At 38.6% G+C, this 18,991-nt stretch overlaps 1 protein-coding gene across 7 annotated transcripts in view; it reads left to right on the top strand.

The window, feature by feature from the left end:
- Positions 1-8,666, top strand: part of TMC1 (transmembrane channel like 1) — a 386,362-nt gene extending 377,696 nt beyond the window's left edge. For 6 of the 7 annotated variants that reach the window (XM_049710776.1, XM_049710780.1, XM_049710774.1 and 3 more), the window contains 3 exons: positions 1,837-1,915; positions 2,019-2,070; positions 5,722-8,666. In XM_049710776.1, coding sequence (XP_049566733.1) covers positions 1,837-1,915; positions 2,019-2,070; positions 5,722-5,917 — 327 coding nt within the window. In that variant the 3' untranslated portion in view covers positions 5,918-8,666. The remainder of the gene's footprint in view (positions 1-1,836; positions 1,916-2,018; positions 2,071-5,721) is intronic. The other variant, XM_049710779.1, reaches the window with a different exon arrangement.
- Positions 8,667-18,991: the final 10,325 nt, after the last annotated feature.

The raw sequence follows: 18,991 nt of genomic DNA on the forward strand, positions 1-18,991 counted from the left end.
CTCATCTTCAGCACTTTATGATGCCCATACAGTTGGCTTGGATTTTTTTTTTTAATTAATTAATTTATTTTTGGCTGCGTTGGGTCTTTGTTGTATGGGTTTTCTCTAGTTGGAGCTAGCGGGGGCCACTCCTCGCTGCGGTGTGCTGGCTTCTCATTGCGGTGGCTTCTCCTGTTGCGGAGCACGGGCTCTAGGCACGTGGGCTCCGGTAGTTGTGGCATGCAGGCTCACTAGTTGTGGCTCACGGGCTCCAGAGCACAGGCTCAGCAGTTGTGGCACACAGACTCCGTCGCTCCGTGGCATGTGGGATCTTCCCGGACCAGGGTGCAAACCTGTGTCCCCTGCATTGGCAGGCGGATTCTTAACCACTGCGCCACCAGGCAGTCCTGGCTTGGCTTTTTATTACCTTTAATTAGAGAATGTTTACAAGCATTTTGAATTTCCCCAATGAATCATATTACATCAGCTTGGTTGGTTTTTGGGTAACTGAGTAGAGTTTGAGCTAGTTCCCTGCAGGCGGTTTCATTCCTTTGGAGACTAAAAAATGATCTATGAAGAATACTCATTGAAGGTGCATCTCAAGGTAGAAAAAAAGTGATGGATAAATAGAGAATTACAGAATTGCAAATGACTTGTGAGGTCTTTGAGTTCTTCCTCCAAATGCCGGCACTTTTCTAAGAAAACCCTTACAGTACACAGACACACCATATTTATTGAACACCTAATTCATGCCAGATATTACACCAGATGCTTTCATGTATGTAATTTCATTCAAAATCCTATCACTTGTATAAGAAATAAACCCAGCGGAAATGATATCAATAATCTTGTTGCTAGCAGCAGATGGCTCATAAAGGTTATGATCTGGCATGTTGGTGAGTAGGGGAAATGTGTTCAGTAACCAGTTATTTGCAATAAAGGGCAATGCCAGTTATGGTTTTTTTTGTTTTTTGTTTTTTGTTTTGTGGTATGCGGGCCTCTCACTGTTGTGGCCCCTCCCGTTGCGGAGCACAGGCTCTGGATGCTTAGGCTCAGCGGCCATGGCTCACGGGCCCAGCCGCTCTGCGGCATGTGGGATCCTCCCAGACCGGGACACGAACCCGCGTCCCCTGCATTGGCAGGCGAACTCTCAACCACCGTGCCACCAGGGAAGCCCCGTTTTGTTTTGTTTTTTAAATGCATTCTTTCTTTGTTTTGCTTTGTGAAGATGAACATGTTTATTTTTGCAAAAACGTTTGGCTGGAATTTGCTCTTTTTAGAAATGTCACTTAAATGCCAGGACTATTCTTTTATGAAATAGTTTCTTGTGAAGGAGAGAGAAATGCAAACAATACATTCTATGGTTGAAAAAAAGCCATGTTAATTAACTATGACGATGAGGATTATGGTCTTAGTTGTAAAAGCCAAAGGAAGGAATTTAAAGTGGAAAGTCAGTTTCCTTTTTATTCCACACATTCCCTAAGCTTCAAGAGATTCTCTGTTCTATTGGATGCCATTGATATCGATTTGAAATGGTGTTTTCAATTATACCTTAAAGTGATGTTAATACATTTCCGAGAAGAACCTAAAATTAGGCAGTGAGGAACATCAGACAGAGCCCTGGGCTGTGGAGGAGGAGCCTTGGGGGTCCAACTTCCCAGGTCCACCCCAGTTGCTGTGGAATTCTGAATGTACTTCTTCACCTCTCTGTACTTCAGGCTTTTATCTACGAAAGAGGTTCAGAGTAGAAAATACCTTAAAGTGCCAACATTATATGATTTAGTTAATGTAAATTTAAGAAGACTCTTGAGGAACTGAAAAATACCATAAATTTTATTTTATCTTTTTTAAATTTAGTTTGACTATCTATTATCTCAATTCTACTGCAAAAGGCCAGAAGGCAGCAAATCTGGATCTAAAAAAGAAGATGAAACAGGTAGGATACAATTTATTTCAGAGAAATATTTGTCTTTATTAATGTCAAGTAGTAGAACGCATCAGGAATCTCATGTTCTTCTCTACTATTTTTTATTATGTAGCAAGCTTTGGAGAACAAACTGCGAAACAAGAAAATGGCAGCTGCACGAGCAGGTTTGAGCTATGTTATGTTTGCGTTCTTCCTCCCCTACAAACAGTATGCTCTTCCTTTTTTTCCTCTCAAAATGGGGCATTTGATGCAGAGGAGCATTACTGCCCCAGCAAGGCACCCCATACTCTTTACTGTCCACCTTTTTAAGCCCTTTTCAGGCATCATATCCAGGGGGTTTGGTTGTTTTCCAGTGGGAGAAAGAAAAGAGAAAGAAAACTTCAGGAATATAAAAGTAGCAGTAGTGATAGAAAAGGGATCTTGCAAATTGACGGAAGATGAAGAAAACATCCACATACATAGTCATACAAAGAGCAGATACAGATGCCTAATCTCTCCTGCCCATTTTGACCATTTTTATACATAGATGGATACACTGGGAAGATGCTAATAGTATCCTCTAGGCTCATCACTGTTGCTTTCCCAGAGCCTTCTCTAATTCGTTAACCTCTCTTACTTTTTAACCTCTTTAATTTTTAAACTATTAGAATAAGGCATACTCTTATTTGCCAAAATTACTGATATGTTTTGCCTTCTGCATGGAAAAGTGATGCCTAAGAAATTCAATAAAAATCTTTTCCAACTCCTCCCTCATTCCCAACTCTACAACTCTTTATATTAGTATGGCCTTTTTTCCCCCGTAAGTAATAATAATAATAATAATTTTAAAAACTCAACCCCAATTAGTTTAAGTAGAAAAATGTATTGGTTCACACAAATGAACAGAAGAGTGGTATGTAAATATTCTGGTCACATTTTACCCCAAGTTTAGAAGCAATCAGGATTGAACCCCATTTTTCTGTGGTTCTTTCAACACTACACTCCTTTTATGTTGGCCAGCCTTTACGGCAGCAAAAGTGGATGCAGCAACTTCTAATGATGTCGTGTCCTTAGATTATATTTGTCTTAGTTTTTTTTTTTTTTTTTGTCATTAAGCTACTTGTTTCTTAACTGCATTAATTTTTTTTCAGCTCTATTGAGGTATAATTGACTAATAAAATTGTAACACATTTGAAGTGTATAATGTGATAATTTGATATACACATACATTATGAAAGGATTCCCACCTCCAGTTAATTAACACATCCATCACCTCACATATTTACCTTTTTTTAGCACATTTCAATTATACAATACAGTGTTACCAACTATAGTCACTATGTTGTACATTAGATCCTCAGATGATATTCATCTTATAGCTGAACGTTTTGTACCCTTTTACTAACCCCTCCCAATTTCCCCAACCTCGTATCTCTGGCAACCATCATTTTACTCTGTGTCTATGTGTTCCACTCTTTTGTTAAAGCTTCCACATATAAGTGATACCGTGACATGTTTGTCTTTCTCTGTCTGGCTTACTTCACTTAACATAATGCCCTCCAGGTTCGTCCATATTAAATGGTAGTACTTCTTTCTTTTATAAGGCTGAATAATATTCTATAGTGTGTGTGTGTGTGTGTGTGTGTGTGTGTGTGTGTGTGTGTGTGTGTGTACACACACACCACCTCTTCTTTATCCATTCGTCCATAGATGGACACTTAGGTTGTTTTCATACCTTGGCTGTTGTGAATAATGCTGCAATGAACATAGGAATACAAATGAATGATTTCATTTCCTTTGCATATCAATCCAGAAATGGGATTGCTGGATCACATGATAGTTCTGTTTTCAGTTTCTTGCAGAACCTCCATACTGTTTTCCATTGTGACTGCACCAATTTACATTCCCACCAACAGTGCACAGCGTCCCCTTTCTTCCCATCCTCATCAGCATTTGCCATCTCTTGCCTTTTTGGTAATAGACATTTTAACATGTGTAAGGTGATACCTCATTGTGGTTTTGATTTGTGTTTTCTTGATGACTAGTGATGTTAAGCACCTTTTCATGTACCTATTGGCCATCTGCATGTCTTCTTTGGAAAAATGTCTATTCGATCATTTGCCCATTTTTAAATTAGGTTATTATTATTATTATTTTGCTATTGAGTTATATAAGTTCCTAATATATTTTGGATATTAACGCCTTATCGGATATGTGGTTTACAAATATTTTCTTCAATTCTCTAGGTTGCCTGTTCATTTTATTTATGGTTTCCTTTGCTGTACAGAAGTTTTTTGGTTTAATGTAGTCCCATTTGTTCCTTTTTGCTTTTGCTGCCTTTGCTATTGGTGTCAAATCCAAAAAAATCATTGCCAGGAAAAATTGCAAGAGCTTTTCCTCTAAGTTTTCTTGTAGGAATTTTATGCTTTAAGGTCTTATATTCAAGTCTTGAATCATTTCGACTTGATTTTTGTGTATGGTGTAAGTTTAATTCTTTTCCATGTAGACGTCTAGTTTTTCCACCATCATTTATTGAGGAGATTATCCATTTTCCATTGAATATTCTTGGTGTTTTGTCAAAAATCAATTGACCATATATGCATGTGTTTATTTTGGGCTCTCTATTCTGTTCCATTGATCTTTGTGTCTGTTTTTATGCAAATACCATATAGTTTGGATTACTACAGCTTTGTAATATAATTTGAAATGAGGAAGTGTGATGCCTCTAGCTTTGTTCTTTCTCAAAATTGCTTTTGTTATTCGGGGACTTTTGTGGTTCTGTATGAATTTTAGGATTTTTTTCCCATTACTGAGAAAAATGCCATTGGAATTTTGATAGGGATTGCATTGAGTTTGTAGATTGCTTTGGGCAGTATGGGCATTTTCACAATATTAATTCTTCCAATCATTAACACAGAGTATCTTTCTATTCATTTGTGTCTTCTTCAATCATTTATTAAAGAAATTTATTTGTGTCTTCTTCAATCATTATATAATGACCTTCTTTGTTTCTTGTTACAGTTTTTGGTTTAAAGTCTGTTTTGTGTGATATAAGTAGAGCTATGCATGCTTTTGGTTTCCATCTGCATAAAATATCTTTATCCATCCCTTCACTTTCAGTCTATGTATGTCCTTAAAGCTGAAGTGAGTCTCTTGTGGACATCACATAGTTGGAAGCATTTATGTCGCACATATCTGCACTGCTTTTGTATTTGCTCTAGATTGGGACTATAACTTAATATTATCAAATTAGTATTTAGAATAGTGAATGAAATGTTCTGACTTCTAAGATCTGAATTCTAGTTAAGGCATATTATTACCTTTGTTTTAAATAATATAATGTTATTGCATACTAATTTACCTGATATTTTCCCATGATTTGTTAAAAATATGTATAACCTTTGTGAAGGCAAAGACTATATCTTATTTATCGTTGTTTCCTCAGGACTTAATATAGGACTTTATATATCAGTCACTCAATAAATACCTACTAATTTTCTAGGACAATGGACAATAAGGAATTCTTTTACTGGAAAAATTTGAAATGAACAGATTTCTATACTAATTACATAAGCAGTAATGAATGAATAAACATTTCAAAAAGAGCAGAACTTTTATTCTCCTGTCTTTAGAATTTGTGAGGATTTTGTAAAATATAGGAATATTTGACAACAAATATTATAGCAACCTGGAACACATTTGAAGGTATAGATTTCAGGCCACCTCATTCAGAACCATTAAGCAAACTGAAATTTTTATTTACCTCTTCTTTATCTTCTTTCTCTGTCTCTTGATTTATTTATTTATTTATTTATTTATTTATTTATTTTGAACAGCTGCAGCTGCTGGAGGCCAGTAATTTTCATGGATATTCTGGAGGCCCAGAAGTATTCCTCATCATACTGTTCAAAACCAGTGACTTATGTGAAGGCCCAAGTAAAAAAAGAAGGATCTCTACCTTATTCCAAATTAGGGATTTGTTCCTGCACCACCACTTTCTCCCCTGAGCAAGTCCCCTCACATTTTCTTTAACAAATTGAGTTTAAAATTGTGTGTGATGGAGAAGTATGGATTACTGGCTTACTTGTTGGGTTAATTTAAAAACTTTTTACTCATATGGACTTTCATTTTATACATATCTTCTGCCTTAGTTTTCTTAGCCTGGAAACAGGAATATTTCACCTTCTTTTTTCTTCTAAGGTCAGAAATATCTTTATAAAGTATTCATTGTAATCATTCGTTAACTCACTTTTTTTTTTGAAATTAACATCTTGTTTTCCCTTTTCATTCTGTCTCCCCATCCATGGTCCCCACAAATATACACCCAAAACCTTTTTATTTGCTGCTGGATTCAGTATGAAAAGGAATGGGCTTTTTAGAATAAATATCTCATGGGTTATCTCTTCGGGCTTCTGAGAGGTACACATAGTTTAAACCATATCAGGAGGTTTATATTAGCAAGCTTTGACCTGAACTGTGTTTTCTCATCCTGATGGGTCCCTACAAGTACCAGAGCCAGAGTCCATCGGGTCTGGGAATATACTGGTGACCCATGTCTTACTATATATGGTGAGGTATGGTTCCCTAGTTGACTTTGGGGTTTAGCCTTTGCTACCTTCATTCCTCAGTGGATGGGTCAGTAGGAAGAGGTTTTGTGTCAGTTTCCCTGCCTAATACTCCAGCGTCTTCTCTGGACTGGACTTTAATTCAGTCAACTTGATTGGCACTTGGACTATTTCAGCTTGGACTATTTCAGTGCTTTACTAGACCCTTCCCAGAAGCGTATGTGCAAATTGTGGGGGAGTGAGTTTGTAATAAACACTGGGACCACACTGAGTGCATGACCACCAGGAACTACAATGAGGCCAGTACCTCTTAATCTGTTTACTAAATATTTATCAAACATTATGTGTCAAACATTTATCAAACATTATATATCTTAAGTATCACCTGCTCTCTAGATTTTCTCTACCACTTTTTGCCCTACCTGCTATATCTTTAGTTTCTAGCATCTTCCAGAATACTAGATACTAGAACTTGCAAACCTGTTTTAGGATCGAACAAAATTAATGATACCTTCCCACTCAGGGCAAGACTGTCCCTTTCTTCACAATGACACAGATATTATAGTACACTATCAGTATTCAGAAAAAAGATTTGCTTTCTCTTATTCTCTATTAAGTGCAATGTCTAACAAAATCCAGTTATTATTCTACCTTTTTCAGCTCTCTTCCAAAGTTAGGACATCTTGATGGACAAATAACCCTAGACCTCAGAGTTGGCATCACATGCTTAGTAGATGGGATGCAAACAAAGGAGTTTAGCCCACAATGGAAAACCAAGTTCCTGTGGAAAAAAACAAGGGAGTGCTTTAGCAGAGGGAATCCAATGCAATGTGGGTAAGATGGGAGTCTGATGACTTTACTGCCTCCCTTGAATCAAAAATATGGACCTGGATAATATCCAGTTACAACTTTCTTTTGCCTTGTTTGGTTCACAAAAGTAAAAAAAGTGTTTCCACAATTCATTTGTAAAGAAATATATATTAAAAGAGTAAGTAAGCAGGCTTCAAAAACAAGAGACTTAAGAATGGGATGGGCAGATGTTCTCAGCTCTCAACTCAGATACACACTTGATTTTTCAGAAGACACATTGAGACCTAAGAATATTTTTAAAAATAAACTGTAGTCATAGCCTTTATTCATATCTACTTCCTGCAAGAAGGAAACAGCATTATATGATGGTGACAAGATTTCTCAAGGCCCTATATGAGGTTTCTTTTTCTCAAAGTTCTCTTGTAATGGATTGCCTTGGATGGTCCAGCTACCTTTACCAGGATGGGTCTTGATGACTTAGTAATTATGAATAATGGAACAATGTATACATGAAATACTTGACCTCTTCTGGGAACTTAGGTATTATATAACACACATCTTTTTCATACACACCAAGAAGGTTTCATACAAATCCTTGGTCATTTAAAAATTTATAATAGTGGTACACGTTCATTACAGCAAATTTAGAAATTTTTAATAGAATTAAAAAAGCAAAAGAACCTATAATTCCACCACCCAGAATAACTTCTGTTAACATTTTGGTGTATTTTTTTCTCAGATTCACACACACATATAGACTCAATAAAATATTTTGGATCATAAGATATATTTAGTCTTTATCCTACTTTCTTAGTTAACATTTTCCCATGTCATAGAAATTACTTCAGAACATTTTTTAATGGCTACAAAATATTTTTTGATATTAATACAGCATAATTAGTCTATTCTACTGTTGTACATTTAGGTTGATTAAAGATTAAATATTAACTTTAAATTTGGGTCCTTTCAGGACACATTTTTATGCAAAAGCATTAGTTTGTATAGACTTTTAAATCAACACATATACATTTGAAGACAGTTTCAGTCAATTTACTGATACAATTATATTACTTTCTATTACTTTCCTGATTCAGAGCAATTAGCCTTAAATGTCACTAAATTTTCTTTTGATACTGTTTTGCTTATGGCTATATAAAAACTTTTTAGGAACCATCTCATTTTTTTTAATCTTAAGGAACATATTTAAAATCTTTTTTTTTGGAAGTCAAGTTTCACATGCTGAATCAAATCAAGTATCATCCACATATGATAACCAATACAAATTGCCACCTGGGAAATTAATGATTTTTTCCTATTTTATTTGATTTACTAAAACTTTGGTCAAAGTTATTGTCTTTATGTTTTTATTTGTTATTAAAGGCAACAGGCTCAAAATTATTTCTCAATTCAAAGAATATCAGAGTCCTTGATATTTTACTGGAAGTTTAATTTCTGTGTTGCTGCTGCTGCTGAGGCTCATATTTCTCAGGTTACGATCACTGTTCAAAAGAAAAGCCTGGATGCATAACCTTGGCATCTTACTCATTGCTGGTAGGATACCAATCAGATTCTTTCTGCATCACTCATTGTCCATCATATGTAAACTAACAGAAACTCCCTAAATCAAATGATGTCATAGAAATATTCCATAACATAGCAAATTAGTAATTGATCATGTCAAATGTATCATGACATCCAAATGTATCCAGGTTAAATTCAGAAGGTGATATAGGTTCTGAAATCCCCAGCTGACCATCTGAAGACTTCAGCAAGAATTTTAAGGGGAAAATACCATCTTAAAAGTGGATTAGAGGGCTTCCCTGGTGGCGCAGTGGTTGAGAGTCCACCTGCCGATGCAGGTGACAGGGGTTCGTGCCCCGGTCCGGGAAGATCCCACATGCCGCGGAGCGGCTAGGCCCGTGAAACATGGCCGCTGAGCCTGCGCGTTCGGAGCCTGTGCTCTGCAACGGGAGAGGCCACAACAGTGAGAGGCCCGCGTACTGCAAAAATAAAAAGGTCTGGACAGTATAAGACCCCATTATTACAGTCCCTCTTCTGTGTTAGCTTTCATTTGTAAACAAAAATATTCCTCACCAGCCAACACATTATACTTAAGTGCGTGATGAGGATGAACTGTAAAGAGTAATTAAGAGATAATTTAGTGCTTCAGACAGAAAAACACATTCACCAATTTGCCAGATAATTATTAATAACTATTTTGTATGCCTTGATCTTCAAAGGGAAAGCAAATTTCTAACTTTATGATCTCTGTTGCGATAGTGTATAACTGTGCTCCTTTTATACAGAAAGAAAAGGAGGCAGGCGCAAATTAGGTGATCTGCCCATTGCAGTAGTGGAAACACTGTGGATCGGAATTTGGAGCATCTGTGAGTTACATTCAGCTCAGGTCCTGGGAAGGAGCCTGAGGCTGTGTTCAACAGAGCACTGGATCAAAAGAAAGAACTCCCCAGCTTTATTCTCTGTGCTGTATTGTTTTTTACTGAAAACAGGAATACAATATTTGCAACTAAAAAAGAAAATTGGCTAATAGAACTGCTGAGATCTTTGGAAAATCTTTGAATCTTTTGCATCTAGATGCTGTGTAATCATAGCCGGCTCATTCTCACTTAGCACTGGTTTCATTCCTATGTATCTGATTGGCCCAGCTGGGCTCAGTGCTGGCCTGCAATAACAGTGAGAATGTGTCCAAACGGAGCCACACAAGGTATCTTTTGCTTTTCCTCAATACTGTAGGTGAGGAGGCACCAAAATGTTATTCATTTTGTTAATCATTTGTTCTTTTATTCAGCAGTTATGCCATGATTCTTTGTTTATCAGTCAAACATTCCCAAATATGGGAATGTTCATGCTCATTTAAAACAGGCAAAACTTAACATTTGCCATGTGACTTTATGGAAATGGTTCAACCTCTCAAAACCTTGTTTCTCATCTCTAAAAAACGGGGATAATAAGAGTCCTACTCCATAAACTTTCTACTTGGGATTAAAAGAGAGAGATCCTGCAGAGATCATAGCACCAAACCTGGCACATAGTTAGTGCTCGATAACAGCCATGGTTGTCACCCTTGTTCTTATGGCATTCCAAATATTTGTAGCTGTGGTTTAATTATTTTTCTGCTTGACCATACATCTAAACTCTGGGAAGAAATTGAGAACACCATTGAAATGAGAATTTGTCAGGGCCTTATCATTTTTACAAATGGAACACTGAAATATCATGGTGATCCCCAGTATCTAATTTTAAGTAAAAACAATATTACTTTTTTTTTTTTTTTTTTTTTGCGGTACGCGGGCCTCTCACTGTTGTGGCCTCTCCCATTGCGGAGCACAGGCTCCGGACGTGCAAGCTCTGCAGCCATGTTTCACGGGCCCAGCCGCTCCGCGGCATGTGGGATCTTCCCGGACCGGGGCACGAACCCGTGTCCCCTGCATCGGCAGGCGGACTCTCAACCACCGTACCACCAGGGAAGCCCCCAATATTACTCTTAAAACACTAAACTTTCATACATGCTGAAGTCATGCTTTCTGACTCCTGAAAGTCATTTAGAAGATGCTTCTTTCTGGAAAAAAAAAATCCTGCTTTGTTGTTTCTCTAATACCTGCTTACTTGCTCTGTCAAGTAATCCAGGCATGGAATTAGCAATCTGTAATGTTGATGTGCTTATAAATTAGAGGGTAAGACCCTATAGGCATGGCTAGTGTTTTGCAGGAATAATATAAATGGACTAAATACATAAGGACTGGACTGTGAGTCAGCAGGAGCAGAGAGTATGACTGAACTGAATGTTAAAATCCTAAAGTGCTTTTTTTCTTTTGGGATCAAATATTTTCCCATATGACTTGATAATGGAAGTAAATGGGGGAAATGGATTCACTTATAAATTTTTAGAAATGATTCTATGTGTTAAGGCAGGTCAAACTGAATGACATTAATTAAGAGACATGTGAATGTCATACTGTGATGCATGATGTGAGGATAACCCTGAAAAAGACAATAGATTAACATGTCTGAAGGGTAAGGTGCTTAGGTCATTGACCTCAGAATTAATAAATACATTTGTAGTGGAATACGATGGAATAACCCAACAGCAGGTGAAAATTAGCCTGCCGCAAAATAGGCCAAGAGCTGGAATTACAACTGATCTCAGTGGAACATGGAATGAGTTGATTCAATGGGAAATGTTTGTCCCTAGTGAAACAGTAGATAACACCCAGTGGAAACACTCAGCCTTTGGATCTGCATCACAGAAAATGTTCCATGTATCTCAAGTCCACGACAACTAAATAATCATGGGGGCTGAGTGGTGGTATAAAAGAGCACAGGCTTGGGAGCCAGGGCCAAGGTTTAAGTTTTGTTCCTGACTGAGAGTGTTACTCACTGGCCATATGATTTTTTGGTTGTCATTAATTAGCTTTTTGACCCAAGCTAATTACTTATTCTCACTAGGCTTCAATTACCTCATCTTTAAAATAGATAATTGTCTCCATGCGAATTGCTGCACAGATTACGAGATGATGCTGAATATCACTGAGCACCGTTTAGCGCATAGCACATAGTTTAGCACCCAGTTAAGGGCCGGATATATGTTACCCCTCATTCTCCTTTTTTGCCAAAATTTTTATTTGAAAAATTTAGTCATGTTTCAGTTTAAAAATTAGAATGATTTTAATTGATCTAATTCAGGGAGTTATCAAAAAACCAATTGCAAGGAAGATTTTACTCAATTGGAGAAAACCAAATCTCTTATAGACCAATAAAAACAGCTGTTCAGATTACTTTAGCACATTCTTGGTTATTTTTTAGATGAGTATGTTTTAGCAGCAGAGTGGCTTAAATTTAAGATAAGCAGCATTAAATGAATAGAAATGCATGTGATTGCCCATCAGGATCTCAGTGTTCTAGCACTGTCTCTGCTACTGGTTAGCTGTGTGACTTGTTGGAAGTCATGTCACCTTTTGAAGTCTCACTTGCAAGATAAGGAAATCGCACAGCATAGTTTCCAAAATTCTTTCCTGTGCTCTAAACCTGAGTGGCCCAATATGGTAGCCACTAGCCACATGTGACTATTGAGGACTTGCAGCATGAAATTGAGTTGTGCTGTAAATATAAAATACATGCTGATTTTGAAGACTATGAAAAAGCTAACGTAAAATATTTCATTAATAATTTTTCATTTTGATTATTGGAGAGATTATTTTGCATGTATTTGGTTAAATAAATTAAGTTACTAAAATTACTTGCTTCTTTTCTTTAATGTGGCTACTAAGCTTTAATTGACAGGTAGCTTGCACTTGTGGTTGTGTTCGTTTCCATCGGACAATGATGCTCTAAAAACTGAGTTTATGGAATAAATTTTAGTGAAGGTTTCAATTGTACACAGAGCTGGGTTTCAGAGCTACTAGGACATTTCTGATAAGCTGATAGAGCTGGTGCCTTCCACTTATTTGATTGTAGCAGGTGAGTTGCACTGTGCAGGTGGTGGGGAGAAGCTGGAGAAAGGAATGGGAATAGATTAGAGTCCAGCGGAGACAGAGTCTGCAGACAGAATCAGATGCGGCCAGTTGGTGGAGGGAGGATTCTGGGACAGTGGGGTACAGGAGACGCTCCGTTGGTGGTCGGGGAGCACACCTAACACAAAGAAGGGAAGACAGACATTCTGCTCTCTGTGCATGGAGCGTGACACTGCTGTGGCACCACCATCAACTGGCAGCTTGGGGAGCACGGGCAGATGGCCCACTTGAAAGGATTCTGGTGTCCTCAAGGACACCTCAAGGTGTCCTCTGTCCACATCCATGACAGGCATGTCTCAGGCATTGGCTTGAAGAACTGGAGGAGCAAAAGAAGAGTGCAGAGCAAGCTTCGCAGTGAACGAGCCTCATGGATCAGTTCATGGACGACAGACCAACTGACAAACAGGTGTCCCTTTACAGAGTATTAATGTTTATCTCCCCAGACGTAGGTGCAACACCACTTGGGATCTTAATGTTAAAAAATACCTCCTTCGGACTTAAGGCTGGTAAAGTCTAGGGAAGTTTTTCAGCTAAGCAGGAATAACAAACTTTTAAAAAGCAAAGTTTCTGGGGCTTCCCTGGTGGCGCAGTGGTTCAGAATCCGCCTGCCGATGCAGGGGACACGGGTTCGTGCCCCGGTCCGGAAGGATCCCACATGCTGCGGAGCAGCTGGGCCCGTGAGCCATGGCCGCTGAGCCTGTGCGTCCGGAGCCTGTGCTCCGCAACGGGAGAGCCCACAGCAGTGAGAGGCCTGCGTACTGCAAAAAAAAAAAAAAAAAATCAAAGTTTCTTAAAAGCAACGATACGCCAGGTCAAAGAGAAGGCAGCATGCTCATGGTATCTTGTTTAGGTTGTCTGGGCGTGTGGTGGGGCAGGGAGAAGGCTGGAAGGAAGAGTTGACAAACATACACTGTCATTTTTGTGTTGTCTTTTCTAGTGCTTTATAACCAGTGGAGTATAAATGGGGATCACGGAGTTTCCTTTTCTGGGCTAAAGGGATAATATTCTTGAGTCAATGACAAGGTTGAATGCTAAGTCATACCATTTCCTGAGCCTATAAATTAAAAAAAATTAAATGATCGCTTTGTGACAAGCACCTGTGGTTAATTTTTCTTAAACACGTTGGTCACATGGCTTTTGATTGGCTTCTTACTGTTGTTGATATGCTTGCTGATCTGTGATAGACTGTAAAAGAGTAATAAAAGAGGTTTGGCCCTAGGGATGAAGGCATTAGCTCTCTTCCCGATTTTCCAAGTTATTTAATTCTTAAATTCATTTTAAAGTTTAGAACTGGATCCAAAATATTATGAAAATGTTACAACTCAGTGAATCACAAGCAATACCGAGTATTCCTTAGTGAATCCAATAAGCCCTTTTAGGAGGGATCTTGGAGTCAGGTTCAGGGTGAGACTGCTGAGATGTTATCACCACCTGCTGGTGCACAGCCCAGCAAGATGAATCCTTACCTCCTTGACTGTGAGTGACAGCAGGTCTTTGCCTTTCTTGAGAACATCAGCTGGACTTCCAACTTTCTCCCTCTTTGTTCCTCTTCTAATCTCCCTGGAGACAACACATGAGGCTATGTAGAACCAACCAGTCTTCAGTATCATTTGGGAAACACTAAGCCCTAAGACACAGATGCATTTGTGAGCAGTTAGTATCAGGCACTGTACTAGGTTGAGGAACACAGCACTGAAAATAGCAGATCTCTTTCCTTATGGAGGAAACACACAAGAAACCATCATAAAAACAAACGAATGAACCAAGTAAGTGAACGAGTAAATTAAAACAACAATAACAAAGTTACCGAACCAGGTTCGTTTTGCCTGATGCGCAGCAAGCCAAAATGCTGAGACCCCAAGGTTTGCAGCAAAGAGAGGGTTTACTCGCCAGGCAGCCAAGTGAGGAGATCGGTGAACAAGTCTCAAATCCATCTCCCAGAAGGCAGGGAGCTCAGCGTATATTTACAGGATGAAGAAATAAAGAAGCAGGACGGGGCTCCCCTGGTGGCGCAGTGGTTGAGAGTCCGCCTGCCGATGCAGGGGACACGGGTTCATGCCCCGGTCTGGGAGGATCCCACATGCCGCGGAGCGGCTGGGCCCGTGAGCCATGGCCGCTGAGCCTGCGCATTCGGAGCCTGTGCTGCGCAACGGGAGAGGCCACAACAGTGAGAGGCCCGCGTACCGCAAAAAAAAAAAAAAAAAAAAAAGAAGCAGGGCGGTCTGAGCCGAGAAGCATGGGGAAACGTGAATGGAAAAAGGGGCGGGGAATCCACGTTCTGCGCAGGTATAACTAGGCTACAGGGCTCTGCACTTCCCAGGCGGAAGTTTTCCCACCTTCTGAGGTCAAAAGGTCAAAACGCAAAACGCGCATGCTCAATTGAAGGGTGGGTGGTCCTATCCAGTCCTAACCAGCTCAGCTCTGACTAGACACAGCTGACTCCAAGTTTCTGGAAAATGCGAGCAAATGTCTTACTGTTAGGTTATGTGCCGCTCAGAGGACGTGCAAGTCTTCAAATGACCTTGATTAGTGAAGGTAAGTGAAATGGATTTGACTCGTTACCCATGGCTTCAACAACAAACAGCTTCCGCTGCTGATAATGGCTAAGAAAAAGGTAAAATAAGGTGAATTGATAGAGTGGCTGGGAGGGCTGCTTTGGCAAGGTGATCAGGGAAGCTTGTGTCTGAGGAGGTGACATTGGAATTGAGACATAACTGACGAAAAAGGGACAAACAGGTGCTTCTTTGAAATTTTTGATTACTTAAGATCCCTTGGGGAGTGAGGGGAGCTATAAAAAGTGTTTAAATTACCATGAATTAGATAGGTGGGGGCTTGACAATAATTTGCCCGTTTTAGAGAAATAAACATCACTGAAGAAATAGTGTTGTAGAGTGTAACCCATACCTGCTCTACAAACCACTCTATTTAGAAAAAATAAAAGCCCAGAATGATTGAAAGAGTATAAGAAATCATGAAAACGTAGAGGCTAAAAGATAGACTGCTTTTTCCCAAGGTGACTCATCCGGGTTATGACAAAGCTGGGAAGCAGAAGAGTCTTTTATTCCGTGGTTTATGCTCTTTCAGTGACGTTGGAGCATTTTTGCTATACGCTTCCTGCTTTAACAGGGATTGCAAACCCGGAGGCCAACAGCGGCCAAGAGAGCAACACAGGAAGTGAAGTTATCTAGTGGGACCATGGTGAAATGAAGAGATCTGTCCTATAGTTAGGGAACGTGAACTGCTCAGTTGTAGCTAACTATTGCAGACCCCAGGCTCCCAGATCTTCTGATTTTTAAAGAGAAGCTGGAAACCTGGACTTTTATGCACATACTATTTTAAACATTAGTAATTAGTGTAAATTAATACACAGACAAACACACACACTCCATCTGTTGGCAGGATGCTGTCCAACGGCCATCAGGGTGCACTCTGATATTTCTGATATTAGAAGTCCTTCAAATAAACAATCCTCTTTTGTACATTCTCAAACCATTTATCAGGGTTTTCCTGGTCTTTTTCTTTGAAAAAAATGCAGTTTCTCTGCTGGCTCATGAAGACATTATCTGTGCTTTTCCTGCACCAAGAACCTGGGATTTGAGTTCAGCTCTGACGTACTACCACAAGGGGGAGCTCAAACTTCTTTTTTAAGTTTTACATGAAAACATCAAACACTGGCGTAATTTTGTTAAGAATTCTTTCACTAACTGTAAAAACAGACAACAAACTCCCCTGAAACTCAGCATAAAGCGTATCAGTTTAATTTTATTTTATATTTTATTGCTTTTATTTTATATATTCAATTTATTTTTTTTACCATGATATATGCTCAAGGCAGAGGTAAAGAAGCAAAAAGAATACAGAGTTTGGGACCACTGGGGTCCTATAGCTTACAATTCAAATTTAAATTTAAAATAGAAAAAAACCCCAAGATTCTCTGAGACAAGAAATATGTTTTCATTTTGGTAAAGGAAAACCAATGGTTAGTCCTAATGGGCTGAGGTATCCAAAGATGGCTCTCTGGCTTAGAACCTAGTCTTTTCATAGGTTTCCAGCTTTACTTCCTCTGTTTCCCTTGAAGTCTCCATGAATCTCTCTTCTAATACATCAGCCCACACACCAAGCCCTGAACGGACATGTGTTTTGTTTGTTTGTTGTTTCATTTCTTGGTTGCTTCTACCGTATCCACCCCAGTAAAGCCTGGAGAATAATAGTACTTCCCCCATGAGGCTTAGCGAGCGGTTCTTGAGTTAAAGTCTGTGAAGTGCTCCATGCAGGGTCTGACACATGGAACTCCGTGTGAGCTAGGAATGATTATAGCAGACACTTGATATGACTGCATCTTATTAAAGTGACTTTCCTAGGATTCAAACTGTGACAGAGCTCACAGTTTTCAAGACAGCTTTTGTTTTTTTTTTTAATATCTAGATAAATTGTTAATATTTTACTCTGCATTATCTTTACATAAAGAAAGTTTAAGAGCTAGTTGGTGACTAGCAATGGCCTTGACTTTGATATACACTTCTAATCCTGGTAAATATTCTGATGAGTAGCACACAAAACTACACAGATTTTGAATAACTGGATTCCATTTTTATGTGCAGTATATTCAGTATAGTCCATATCCAATTTTATGTGCAGATGAGCAGGTAAATTTACAATGAGAAAACAAGACTATTTACTTGGATCTGTTTTCCTTGTATTTAAAGAATACCTGTGTCTCCTATTAAATTCTGTTTTTCTTTTTTTGAGGTTGCATCTTTTACTTCATATGTTAAAAAACAGGACAATAGACCCAAAATGGAGTCACTTATGCTAAGACCCACTTCCCCAACCGAGACTTAATTATAGTTTTGGGTCTTCCAGACATGGAATCTTAAACTAGTTAACTAGGAATCTTCTGATCAGCACTAGTTAAGTCGTCTGCCTGATAGACCCCTGCCATCCCCTAAAGGAAATTAGCCTGGCAATAACAGACCAATTTTTTTTTGAATTTTATTTTATTTATTTTTTTACACAACAGGTTATTATTAGTTATCCATTTTATACATATCAGTGTATACATGTCAATCCAAATCTCCCAATTCATCACACCACCACCCCCTCCACCACTTTCCCCCCTTGGTGTCCATACATTTGTTCTCTGCATCTGTGTCTCAATTTCTGCCCTGCAAACTGGTTCATCTGTACCATTTTTCTAGGTTCCACATATATGCATTAATATACGATATTTGTTTTTCTCTTTCTGACTTACTTCACTCTGTATGACAGTCTCTAGATCCATCCACGTCACTACAAATGACCCACTTTCATTCCTTTTTATGGCTGAGTAATATTCCATTGTATATATGTGCCACATCTTCTTTATCCATTCATCTGTTGATGGGTTGCTTCCATGACCTGGCTATTGTAAATAGTGCTGCAATGAACATTGGGGTGCATGTGTCTTTTTGAGTTATGGTTTTCTCTGGGTATATGCCCAGTAGTGGGATTGCTGGGTCATGTTTTTAGTTTTTTAAAGAACCTCCATACTGTTCTCCATAGTGGCTGTACCAATTCACATTCCCACCAGCAGTGCAGGAGTGTTCCCTTTTCTCCACACCCTCTCCAGCATTTATTGTTTCTAGATTTTTTGATGATGGCCATTCTGACCAGTGTGAGATAATATCTCATTGTAGTTTTGATTTGCATTTCTCTGATGGTTAATGATGTTGAGCATTCTTTCATGTGTTTGTTGGCAGTCTGTATATCTTCTTTGGAGAAATATCTATTAAGGTCTTCTGCCCATTTTTGGATTGGATTGTTTGTTTTTTTGTTATTGAGCTGCATGAGCTGCTTGTAAATTTTGGAAATTAATCCTTTGTCAGTTGCTTCATATGCAAATATTTTCTCCCATTCTGAGGGTTGTCTTTTGGTCTTGTTTACGGTTTCCTTTGCTGTGCAAAAGCTTTGAAGTTTCATTAGGTCCCATTTATTTATTTTTGTTTTTATTTCCATTTCTCTAGGAGGTGGGTCAAAAAGGATCTTGCTGTGATTTATGTCACACAGTGTTCTGCCTATGTTTTCCTCTAAGAGTTTGATAGTTTCTGGCCTTACATTTAGGTCTTTAATCCATTTTGAGCTTATTTTTGTGTATGGTGTTAGGGAGTGATCTAATCTCATACTTTTACACGTACCTGTCCAATTTTTGCAGCACCACTTAT

This window comes from Orcinus orca, chromosome 6 (genome assembly GCF_937001465.1).
Source record: "Orcinus orca chromosome 6, mOrcOrc1.1, whole genome shotgun sequence".
Taxonomy (NCBI): Eukaryota; Metazoa; Chordata; class Mammalia; order Artiodactyla; family Delphinidae; genus Orcinus; species Orcinus orca.